The sequence below is a fragment of the Anopheles bellator genome, chromosome 1 (genome assembly GCF_943735745.2).
Source record: "Anopheles bellator chromosome 1, idAnoBellAS_SP24_06.2, whole genome shotgun sequence".
NCBI classification, from domain to species: Eukaryota; Metazoa; Arthropoda; class Insecta; order Diptera; family Culicidae; genus Anopheles; species Anopheles bellator.
Window position 1 is genome coordinate 52592226 of NC_071285.1, and position 12531 is coordinate 52604756.

Consider the following 12531-nt stretch of genomic DNA (forward strand, 5'->3'; position numbering starts at 1 on the left):
CTCCGCCGGAAAAGGACATCCAGGACTTTCTCTCTCTCCCGTTCGCTCAGCGCCCTCAAGGTGGCATTGTTTATGTTGTTGTTCTACAACGGTTCCCAGTGCCATTCTTACGCTTTTCGGAGTGTGTTTAGGTTGCCCTTCCTGCTGGTCGCTTTCCTGCTGTCTAAGGATCCGAGTGTGAGTTCCGTGAGAAGCGCGTTTCGGTGGACACGGGTCTCCTCTATCAATGTCTATCTCATTCATCTTCACGCACGACGCCTTTTTTCGGTCTTTTTTTAATGTGTCGTGTGTCAAACTCTGTCGTGAATAATGCTTTGGCAAAATATGGAGTCGTTGCTGAAAGCTTTCGGTCATTTGCTTTGGTTTGATGGTGATAGAAGACGAAGGCGAGGCGAAGCTTTCTGAAAGCTCCCGTTCGGTGCACGTGACTCCTTGAAGGGTAGCAAAATTTATGTGAATGTGGACCAGGGGCGATGCTCAACACCAAAGTTCTAGCTACTTTATTATGACAACGCGCGTGGGCCAATTGAGCTGGTTTTTTGTGATGGAGACGCCCAGTGATTTTCATTCAAGTTGTGATTTAGGAGAACTGCAATTATGAAGCAACACAGCTCACTGTACTCCTTTACAATATTGTTGAATGATGTAGTAATACTCCACTATGAAGTTCATATATTATTAGTCCAATGAATCATACAAATAACCCAGCATTCACTTCCAATGCACCGCAAAAGGAGAGAATCGTTTGATTTGCATCTTCACCACCGAAGTTTCGGATTCGGAATAATTGAAAGCACTGGTAATTTACAACGTTTTTCTTTATTATGATTACCAGCAACATTTGCCATAAATAAATAAAATTATATTTGTATCACACACAAAGAGAAAAATAAAGTAGCGATGCTTGCGATGCTTCTTCTGTCGGTAGTTTCGGGTAGTAAAAGTAAGGCGTAAGAGAGTAAGAGGCTGCGCTGTGTACAAGGAAGAAAAGAACGTTAAACATCGACACATTCGGACACGGTACGGAAGCGTTAACGGATCGCCTAGTTCGCCGGTTCCGCCGGTGCGCCGGTTGCGAATGCTGTGTGACGGCCGCAAGCCGTCACTATCGTACCTACGAACGTCTCACCAGCTGCGTGAAAGCTCTCTATGAATCTAGCATAAATTTGCGATGCTCTTAGTAATGTATCATCTCTTGTTTTGTGTAACTTTTCGTTAAAAATCAACCCCTATCTTTCGCTCTCTCTCTCTCTCTCTCTCATACCTTCGTGCTATTCATTCATGTATTCTACAATCTTTCAACCATCTCTCTCTCTCTTTCTCTCTCTCGCTCTCTCGCTCTCGGCTTTCCTTGATCGAAAACGGTCGCTTGAAATATTTCACCACATGCCACCGAAGCCACTTGCACGGTTGTTGCGATGTTGTACGCAAGTGTTCCTCTTTCTAGCTCGTGCATTCGAGCAGTTCTGCTCGAACGGGCCACTTTTTGGGGATTGTACCGAAAATTCTGCGCGCTCTCTCGGTTTTTGTCGATTAGTTTTGCTTGTTTTTGGTTTCGTTCGAATTAAATGACGCACTTTAAATGTGAGGGTAAGGGTGCCGGTGTGTGGTGACCCCGTTTAGCGAGCGTGGTTTTTGCAGAACGGGCGTCCGCCCTTCGCGAAGAAGCTCTGTCCCTCGAGGTTCTTTTTGCAGCTCTGAAAAGTAAGGTCGTAAGCCACGTGAGAGGTGTGAGTCGAGCGGGGCTCCGGGCCGATCACTTACGGTGCAGTTGAAGCACTGGCTGTGGTAGTTGTTGTTGAGGGCCTCCACCCACTTGTCGCCGGCTTCGACCGGGAAGCCGCAGGCGAAGCACTTGGTGGTGAACAGGTCGTTCCAGTCCTTCTCGCAGTACGGCTCGCCCTCCTCCAGGAAGAACGGGCTGTTGCCGAACTGCTTGCCGCAGTACGTGCACTTGAAGCACTCCGGGTGGAACTGCTTGCCGATGGCGTTCAGGCAGTCGCCCTGTCAATGGAAAAGCCCGTTCCAGTTACATCGCACTGCTCACTAGGGCTCCCTCTCAAACAACGTACCTTAACTCTGCCGTTGCACTTGGAGCACAGCGGGGCCAGGAACTCCTCGAAGCAGTACTCGCAGTACAGGTCACCCTTCTCCTCGACGAACCCGATGTCGGCCAGCGGGCGCTTGCAGTTGGCGTTGTGGCAAATGAAGTGGTCCGGGCACCAGATGCGTCCGAGCGCGGTGATGAACGGACCTCTACAACCCGGAAGGACACACCCGCCATTAGTCGCTGGACCAAGCCACTCTCGATGCGCACGCCTCCCCCCCTTCCACACCACACCCAAACCGACTACTTACGTGACGATCCGGTGATTGCACTGGTTGCAGATCGGTACCTTGTCCTTGAGCAGGGCAGCCAGCGCAGGGCCACCCTCGGTGGTATCCTGTGGCTCCTGGGGTTCCTCCCGGGACTGCTTAGTGCCGCTCGGCAGCAGCAGATTGTTATTGCGCTCAACGTACGATCGGCGATCGCGGGCATGCGAGGTTAGCTCCGTACCTACCTTGCGCCCATTCACCACCGTCTGGGTGCCGTCCGCCTGACTGTTGCCGTTCTTGGCGCGCAGAACCACCTTACCCAGTGCGGCGGGTGCGGCAGGCGTGACACTGCTCGGGTAGAGCGTCAGATCCCCGGTAGCAGCCACCGGGACTAACTTCGCCACGGGACCGTTGAGTGCTATCGGTGCCTTCGGGGGCTCTAGTTTCCCGGTGACCTGCGCCGACTGAAGGGAGGCTCCGTTGCCCGGGAGGTTCTCCTTGTTCTTGGCCCGCACCGTCGCGTCCGACGAGCGACGCAGTCTCGCTTCGAGCATGTCACGCAGCACGTTCGATGCTTGCTTGCGGTAGTCGGCATTCCCGTTCATACAGGCCAGCTTGCTTACCGAGCTGTCCAGCAGCACCGTGGCGGCGTCTACCTCTTCGATCTTGGCCACTGCGAGCCGAGTGAAGGGGGATGGGGGTTAGTGACCGAAAACAATGAAAAAAAAGCAGCACACGTCAAGCAGCGAAAACAAGCAGCAGGCAAGTCAGCCCAGCGATGGACACAGCAAAGTAACTTCAACTGTTCTATGTCGATATACCCTGCTAAGGCATGCCTAGGATTAGCTCTCAACAGGGGTCTGACGTCAGCAAACGTGTTTTCTTTCGAGATCTGTGAGCAGGAAAAAGGTCTGCGTAAAGGAGTTGAAGATCCGGCTATGTCTTCTTGTGACATTGTGAAATCAGACGGGAACTTATCCCCAAAAACCCTGAACCTACATCTAATTGATAGTTTTGCTGTGTCCATCCACCAGGTTTCCGTTTTCCGGTGTTCACGGGAGGGTAACCTCAGATCCTCAGACCTCCAGGGACCTCAGACGAAGACAGCGAGGGCAAGCGAAAAGAAAGGCCACGAAACAAACACACACGAAACAAGAAGTGGCAACGGGCGCACCTGATCTGCTGGCTGCAGCACCCGCAGAGCGGGACTCGTCCGCCCGGGCCGACCGCCTTGTTCAGCACGCCCCGTCCACGGTTCGGGGCCGACGTGGAGCACGCCGCCCGTCCCTTGTTGAACGCGTTCGAACCTGCACCGGAGTGGCGGCGATCAGAATTGGGGGTGAAAGAGGGTCGATTGAGGAACTCTAGGAAGGCGTTGCTGTTACTGCGGCTCGACGGTTTGCTTGACGTGGCACTACCGTTACCGGCCGCCACCGTCGGTGCCCGTCCATCGGGACCGGCGGCGGCAGCGGCACTGGACGGCGCACCGTTCGTGTTAGTGGCGGCGCTGGTAATAGGCGGAAGTTGCGGTGGCCACGATTGGATGAGCTTCTGCGTGTCGGTGCGCATGTCCTGCGGGCGCCCGTCATCCTCTTCGCGTACCGCCGGCATCGCCGGCATCGGAGCGGCACCGATGATGAACTCGTTGAACTGTGCCTTGAACGACGACGGACTGGGACAGTCACCGGCACGGCCGCTTCCCGGGGAGGGGCGCCCCGCAGACAGCAGGACGCTCACCTTGCGGGCGCTCTTGGTCGGGAAATGATCCACGTACTGCTCCTCGTCGAAGAGCCGCGTCGACGGGAAGGCCGAAGGTGGTGGTGCCGGTTTCGGGATCGGTGGCTCGACGTGCCGGATCGGTGGCCGTGGGGCTGCGGCGGCCGCTTCCGCCGCCTGCCGTTGCGCTTCCTCCTCGGCGCGCTCCTGCTGCTCGATCAGCGCCTGAATCTGCTGCTGCTGCTCGGCGGCTCTCAGCTCCTGCTCCGAAGGCGGCGCTGGTGCCGCGGTGCCAAGCGATGCCTCATCGTGGCCCGAGAAGCGACGCGTCTGCTGGGCCACGAAGCCCCGCTGGGGCGCCTCGTCTTCCTTGATTTTGGAAGAATACCGTGAGCTGTCGGCGGCAGGGTCTGCGGTGGTCTGTCCTCGAGCTATCGACTGACTACGGCTACCGGACTCAGCGTCCTCTTCTACGAAGCGCGTGCGCTTCTGGATCAGCGCATTGCCTACCTGCTGGGCGCTTGGTTGGCCGCTGGCCGCCGCCTGCTGCTCGGCGTGTTGCATAGTTACCTGGGGCGGCGGCGGCTGCTGCTGCTGCTGCTGCTGGGCGGCGCTGCGGCTGAAGCGCTGCGTTGCCTCGGCCGCCAGCTGATGCTGCATCTTCTGCTGGATGTCGGCCGGAACGTGGTCCCGATGGGCGTACCACGGCACGCCGTGCAGTTTGCCCATCGACAGGTAGAGCCCCGACTCGACCGGGATGCCTTCGCGCGACGGCGGCACGTGCGGCTTGAGCGGGTTCGGTGGCGGCCCGAACGCCGGCGATCGGGTGCGGCTCGGCTGGGGCGTCGTGTGGCCGTCGAACTGCTTCACCTCCGCGAAGTACTCCTCGAAGCCGAGCTGGTGCTGGTAGTACGGGATGCTGGTCGCGTGCTTCGTGAGGATGAGCGACGGCGTGAAGGACTGGCCGCGGTCGATGACACCTTTGTGTTGGAGACGCGCGTGAGCACTGGTGTACTGGGCCAGCTCGGCGTCCAGCTCCACCTGGCCGCCCGGCCCGGTCGGCGGCTGCGCGACCGGGATGGCGCGGTTCTGGATGGTCGTGTAGGGGCCGGCCGCCCGGTGGCCCCCGGGCGTCGGCGGCTTATTTACAGTCGGCTGCGGCGGCGGCTGTTTGGCGATGGGTTTGGTTAGGTGCGCGTTAGAGTGAGTATTTACAAAGGCGAGCGGCACGTTGGAGCGGAGCTCCTCCGGCTCGGGCGTGTGCGGCGGGTTCTGGGTCGGCAGGTTGAACCACTTCCGCTGGTACGGCGGGATCTCGGCCGGTTTGTTGAGCGGCGAGGCCGTCTCGCGGCGCGGCGCCAGCGAGTAGTGGGGCATCGCCCCCAGGTCCGCCGCCAGGTGGCCCCCGTCCCGTTTCGGGTATGGAGGCGCGGGGCCGCTCGCCACGGCCGCCGCGGCCACCACGTCACCCTTCGACGAGCGGCGCGAACTTTCGGCCGTCGGAGCGTCCGGCGGCGAGCTGCTCTTCTCCGACGAAGGTGGTGCTTGCGGCGGCGGCGGCGCCGGCTCCTCTGCCTCCGCCTCCACCTCCACCTCCTGGTCGCGGATGCGCACCACCGGCGGTTCCGGTTCGCGGATCTCGGGCACTCGGATCGGGACGAACGGTTTCGGGGTGCGGTTGCCGCCGACGTTCGCGAACGCCGAACACTGGCGGTCGGGGTCGAGCGGCACCGACGGCTGCTCGGTCACCATCGTCCGGTACACGTCCGAGTTGGTGCGGTGATCGAAGCGCACCTCCGAGAACGGGGTGTACGGGCGGTCGGGTGCCGTGGCCAGCGCCTCCATCATCGAGAGCCGCCCGGCGGCCACGGCCTCGGGCGGCACGGCGGGCAGGTCCTCGAGCTGTGACGGGATCTCGCGACCGAACGCCTGAAACGGGGTGTAAGGGGCGGTCTTTAGCGCCTCGACGAACGGGGATGGGGCCTGGCCGGAGGAGATCCGCTCCACGCGGATCGGTTCCATCGAGTGGGGAGGAGGGAAGTAGGGCTGGGTGGCGGCCGGCAGTGGCACCGGCGGCGGCACGTAGCGGGCCGGGAAGCGCTCCGACCGGACGGTCGACTGGGCCGCCCCGGCCAGCACCTGCGCCATGACCGAGCCGGTGCGCGGCACCTCGAGCGGCGGCCCTGGCGGCGGCGGCGGCGTCGGTTCAGCCGCCGCCGGCGGCTGTTGCTGGCCGAGGCGGCGCTCGAGCGCGTCCACCTGGCGCCGGAGTGCCTCCAGCTGGCGGCGCTTCGTGTCCTCCTGCTCCCGTCGGTACGCTTCGTTGCGGGAGCGCATAAAGTTCGCCTCCTCGATTTCGGCCGCCGTCAGGTGGATCGGTTCGCGGGGCGCGACGCAAAGGGCCTGCACCAGCGCCGACTGCCACTGCTTGGGCGTCGGGTTCGGGATGGCCGAGCGGGGCAGCTGCGGCGGTTCGGTGGGCCGGATGAACGGGAGCTCGTAGTGCGGGAGCTCCTCCTTCGGCTCCTCCCGGGGCCGGGCGGCTGCTTCGGCGGCGGCGGCGGCCGCTTCGCGAGCTTCCTGCTCCGCCCGCAGGTAGCGCTGCAGCTCGCGGCTGTAGTCGACGAACTCGACGCGCTTCTCGGGCGCCGCCGACGGCGCCGGTGGCTGCTGGCAGCAGCTCGCGTCGGTCAGCGGCCCCAGCGGGGGTCCCTCCTCCTCTTCCTCCTGCTCCTGCTCCTCCTCCTCCTCCTCCTCGGGGGGCGGATCGCGGAACACAAAGTGCGTGTAGGACGCGTCGGACATGGCGCCGGTACTTGCCTGGGCGCTGCTGCGCGGCCCGGACCCGGAGAAGGGCCGCTCGAGGACCTCGTACTGCGGCGTGTCGTAGTACGTCACGATCGGCTGCGACGTCTGCGTCTGATACATCCGGTACTCCTCGGACGAGGCCGACGTGGCCGCCGTCGTCGCGGTCATGCCGAACGAGTCGGACGAGAGATCCTCTTCGTCCTCTTGCGCCCTTGCGCTCAGCTCCGGCGCTGACTTACTCTGGCCCTGTGGGGGGTTTGGCCGTTCGTCAGGTGGCGGCGCTCCATCCGACGGTTCTTTCGCCCGGGGCGGCGGCGGCACCACCGTCAGCGGCTTGATGATGACGCGTTGCGTTTCGGGCGGCGCCACGTAGATCGGTGTCGCCGTCGGGATCGCATCCGGAACGGATGGTTTCGGTGGCCACGCAAACAACGGTACCGGCGATTCACCGGCCGCTTCTTCCTCCGCCGCCGTAGGATCATTCTCCGGAGGCTCATCAGCGCCATCTGGCGACGCCACGCCACGTCAACCGTCGAGCGTTAGTGTTTAATGAGAAAGCCAGCGAGAAGCACACACGTCAAGCGAGAGACGCCACAAGAGAGCGAGAGAGAGAGCGAAGGGACAGAGAAACGGAGAGAGAGAAAGAGAGAGAGAAACCAAAGCGAAGCGATGAGCGCAAGGCGACGGAGAGACACAGACACGGACACGCCAAGACTCACGAGTGAGGTCAGCAGGTTAGCAGCCGGAAAGGAAGGTGGGGTTAGTGGCACAGGGGAACACACGCAGGCAACAGGGCGAGGTGAGGCGAGTCAAGCGGGGTCACAGTGCCCCGTTGCTCCAGGGACTCCTGGGCGTACCTCGGAAGTTAAAGATCGGTCTCTTCGCAACCGCTGACGGCTGCTGATGATGATGGGGATGATGGTGTTGGTGTCGATGATGAGCATGCTGGCCTGGTGACGTCAAACGGGCGACGGGCGGAATGACAGTGGGGTTTCGAGTTTGTTTTTTTTCGGCGACAAAATATGAATGATCGAAAAATGGTGAACAGAAAGTGGTCAATGTGGGGGGGGGTTGGGAACCTATCAAATCTCGGGGTACTCGGGGGGGAGGGAACACAAACAAACCGGAAACGGAACGAAAAAAAAAACAAACGGGAACAGGAACATTTAGTAACAACCTTGTGGAGCTGGCACGGTCGCCGGAGCGAAAGGAGCGACTGCCGGCGCTGGGGCCTGGGCCGGGGCCGGGGCCGGGGCTTGGGCCACAACCGGAGCCGGGGCCGGGGCGACCATCGGGGCCGGGGCCGGGGCCGGCGTCTGGCCGGTGAGGGCGGCCGAGAACGGGGTCGGGACGCTGCCGGCCACCGGCGGGTACGATGCCGGTGGTTGGACCTGCGCCAACGGGCTCACCGGAAGTGGGGCACCGAACGGTTTCGGCGTAATGTTGTTCTGGTTCACCTGCGGTGGACGAGACAAAGAGAGAGAAAGAGAGAGAGAGAGAGGGAGACAGAAAGCAAACAGAATGGTGTTAGGTCGGCGCCATCTCGGTCGGTCCTCGGCGGACCTGAACTGAACTGAACTGAATGCGAATCTCGCGATCTGGGTGGAATGCGTCAAGCCCTTCGTCGTGGCCGTTGACATGCAGCGAACATTATCTGCTATTAACATGCTACGCAGCGAAGACCTCGCATAATCTGAACGGAAATAACCTTCCGAATGATCGTGTCCGTAGATCATCCCCGTCTACGCTGCATCCTGGCATTGGACTAACTTGAGTGTAAAACGTGTAAACAGATGCATAACAACAACAACAATAACCACAATAACCTCGATGCGAAGACTCTTACCTTATGTTAAGGCTAATGGGTTATCTGTTCTTTTAGGGCAATTTGGGTGAGTGGACCATTCTACAGTTGTAGTGTCTAATTTCAGAAAAGAACTTTAAAGCCACAAATGAAAAATTAAGTTTTGAATGAAATTTTTCGAAATGGTTTTATCATAAAGTAACACAACATCGTTCAGATGCCCTCCTCGGGATAATTTTTGATTACTTTTTCAACATTTCGGGACGTACCTTCTCCATCATTTGGCGAATGTTATTTTTCAAACATTCCAAAGAGCTTAAACACATAAATTGTTACTGTTTAAGAGCTTTGGCGTAGCCCCAGCAGACAAAAGTCCAACGGTGTCAAATCGCACGATCTTGGTGGCCAATTGATATAACAAAAATGGCGAAATTATAAGCTAATTAATGTTCTGATCGCGCAATAAATCGAAAACTGCTCGTGTTTTGTGAATCGTTTCCCCGTCTTGCTGAAATCACATTTCTTTTAAGTCCATATCTTCAATTGCAGGCCACAAAAACTTTATGATCTGGCAGCATCGCTCGGAACTAACGGAATTGACAAAATATGATAAGATAAGTCAAAATAATAATAAGATAAGAGATAAGAGCTAATAAGGGAAGATAAGAAATTATAAAGATCCAGTAATTTAATTTGGAAATTTAAAAAAAAACCAATAACCCAATAGTGCTTTTTGATTGCACTTCATGAGACTAAAACTCCATTCTGCATTCGGGCAGGTCTGTGTCGGAAGTTTTGTTTTCCAACAGTCCTATTTTCCTATTTGTTATTCCATTTTGAAGCAGTCTTCATAAAAACAGAATCCTAAAAGGATCAGTAGGACCCAAAATAAAACTGTTACATGAATGCCAAACAATGACCAGTGATGCAGTTTTCTGTGTGGAGATTGGAGATTGGAGATCCAGTGGAGATTGTTTACGATTGGAACCCGAATGAACCCGATTTTACCCCCAATAAAGGTCCTTATTTAATGTATATTTTGGGCAAATTGTGGATTCATAAGATATCCAAAAGCTAGCCCAAAAGGGGCACGAAAACAAAGCAACATCGAACGTTGCCATCGGTTCGTCGGTTGTTGGTGGTCTCCGGCACAGATCGGCTTCGTCAAGGTCGACCATAACCAAAACACGCCCAAATTCGAGCAGTTTCGAGCAGCAGAGCCATCTTGAAAATAGCGCGGGCAACCAAAGCCCCCGGTATCTATAATTAGCGTGAACGTTTCGAACCAGAGAAACGTCTCGATTTCAGCTCCGCGAGCGCGTGACCACAGTCACGTGTCCGGTTATCCACGTGCCCACAACCACGGGATGATGATCCCGGGTATCCCGAGCCCCAAAGGATCGAGTGTTGTGTGCGCGGTACACCACACCACGTGACGCAGTCAGCGACGACGACGACCACTGTCGTCGTGAGCCAACTACCCCCGTCCGACCGGAATCCCTTCGGGTCGGCCGTCTCACGCCGTCGGCACTCGAACGAAAAAAAAGAACGATTATATTTTTATGTCCTCCCATGCGCGTTTGGGGGGCAGAGAAGAATTCGGGCCACACCACGGTATCCTAAATATTTCAACGCGTTTCCGCCGCGCGTCACCACGGCCATCACCGCGGGTCTCCCTCAAGTTTCTTCCCGTGCGAGGCGAGGCCCTCGCTCGGTGCAACGACGACAACATTGTCACCGTTGAGCACCGTCGATCTTATGTAAAAGCGGGCCCCCCCGGCACCAGGGGTCAGTCACTGCACTCGGCTCAGGACACTTCACTTGCGTTAGTACAGCACACAAAACCATGCGCCGTTAGTGGGCGAAGCCCGGATCCGGATTGCCGGGACTTCCGGATTACCTCCTGCTGCTGTTGCTGCTTGCGGAGGTCCTGGTTCGGGGTCCTTTGGACCCGCACTTACCTTGTAGTTGGAGCTCTTGCCCGGCGGGAACACGCTGCGGATGACGTGGCCACCCATCGTTTGGTAGTAGAAACCGTAGTCGTTGTCCGTCACCGTGGCCCCCTCCGGAGCCGGCGGTTCGGCCGCGGCCGGCGTGGCCAACCCGTTGGCCCCGAACACCAGTGTCGCCCCCTCTTCCGGTGGCGGTGGCAACGGCAGCGCACTATCGGACGCGTCCTCCATGCTGGCCGACGGTTGGCTGGCAAACGGGAGCGGTGGTGGTGGCGGTGGAAGCAGGAGCGGAGGCGACGGTGGCGGTGGGTTCCGATCGATCAGCTCGTTCTCGCTGCTGGTCCGCGAATGCAACGGGGACACCTTGGTCGAAGGGACCGGCGATAGGGAGCTCGAGTTGCAGTAGCCGCTCGAGGACGTGGTGCTACTTGATCGCGAGTGGGACGGCGATTGACTGACGGTGCCCTGCGCGCGGCGACGACAGCGGCATTGTGTTTTGCGGTTCCGCCGTTCATGTGCGGGTGTTTGTGTGCGAAACCGCGAAAAGTGTCGCGAAAACCCCCGCGACCCACGGCGCATGTCAGTCAGTCGAACGTCATCGGAGCAGCGGCCCAGCAGCGCATTGCATAAGCGGGTTGTGCAAGCCCACGAACACGCACACGCACGCATGCAGAGGGTTAGTTGGGAAGGAAAAGAAAAACGTTAAACAAAAACACAAACACAAGGAAAGCACAACAACAGCACCAAACGACACTTATCGGTGTGACACTGATCGACACTGATGGGTTCAAATTTTGGGGGCTTATGGCGCCACCAGAACCGACGTCAGTCGGCCGTGTGGACCAGGAAAACAAAGGGAGGCCACCCATTAGTGGGGTGGGCCTCGGGGAAAAGCGCTGACGAAAATTGAGTCGCGACGACTAAATTTAAATCGCCACGACGAGCAACCGATCGTCGATCGCGATCAGCCAATCGAGTGTCGATCAAAGTGTGCCACTCGCGGTGGGCAAAAAAAAGGAGGTCCTGAACCGAAAACACGAAACAACACGCCAGAGTTTACTTACATTAGCACCGTACGGTGACTGCGAGCGGCCGTTCAGGTTGGCGTGTGCGTTGAGCGCGGCCGAGATCGCCTGGACGCCCGTTTTGTGGCCCCTGTGTCGCCGCAGGTCGGTGAGAGAGAAGAGAAAGGGGGGAAACCATTAGGTTCGGGGGGCCGGTGGACTTGCTTCTTCTTCACAGCTGACTTACGCGATCGGAGTGAACGGAAAATGGGCTTTAAGGGAATGGAAGGATATGCGCGGTACGCGGTAATGACGGTATTTTGATAGAACCTTTTCACAATTGGCCAATCGAAGACGCTCTCTACATGAAACTCGTGATTCCTGAGTGATGACAGAACGGGACGACACCAAAAAAAACGAGAGACAACGACACTTACTTCAAGTTCGAAATCTGTTCAAGCGGTTCCTGCCTGCAAGCACCACTCCTTGTCTGCTCGAATTCTTCTCATTCACTACCAGCTATCAGCTCAGGTCAAACGGGATTCGGGTTTTCATTAAAGCTACTTCTTTGGGGGGGTTCTGGGTTCCTTTACATCGCTAACGTGTGTGGCTTAAACTAACCTAACGGGTGGAGGCAACTTGCCGCCTACCAGAGCCCCGCTAGTTGGCCTCTAGAACGGTTTTGCTTGGAATGCTAGTGTACACAGCTTTATGGGTACGTCCCGCGCGGGGGATCACCGGAAACCGTGGTAAAGGATAAGCCGAAGGAAGAAGGAAGAAAAGGAGGGTAAAGAAAAGGAGAAAGTAACAAAACAGCACACCAACACAGAAAGACGTGAGAAAGTGTGGAAAATTGTACAAAGAAAGAAAACGAAAGAAGAACAATAGACAAACGAAAAGAAAGTGCGAAACGGAGCGGAAAATAGAATAA

At 57.6% G+C, this 12531-nt stretch overlaps 1 protein-coding gene across 3 annotated transcripts in view; it reads right to left on the reverse strand.

Moving 5' to 3' along the window:
• Positions 1-800: 800 nt before the first annotated feature.
• LOC131216359 (PDZ and LIM domain protein Zasp-like) overlaps positions 801-12531 on the reverse strand; it is a 38746-nt gene continuing 27015 nt past the window's right edge. For all 3 annotated transcript variants that reach the window (XM_058210827.1, XM_058210829.1, XM_058210828.1), the window contains 7 exons: positions 11661-11751; positions 10606-11061; positions 8018-8297; positions 3491-7346; positions 2073-2256; positions 1765-2004; positions 801-1697 (listed from right to left, as the gene is read on the reverse strand). In XM_058210827.1, the coding sequence (XP_058066810.1) occupies positions 1620-1697; positions 1765-2004; positions 2073-2256; positions 3491-7346; positions 8018-8297; positions 10606-11061; positions 11661-11751 (5185 nt within the window). In that variant the 3' untranslated portion in view covers positions 801-1619. The remainder of the gene's footprint in view (positions 1698-1764; positions 2005-2072; positions 2257-3490; positions 7347-8017; positions 8298-10605; positions 11062-11660; positions 11752-12531) is intronic.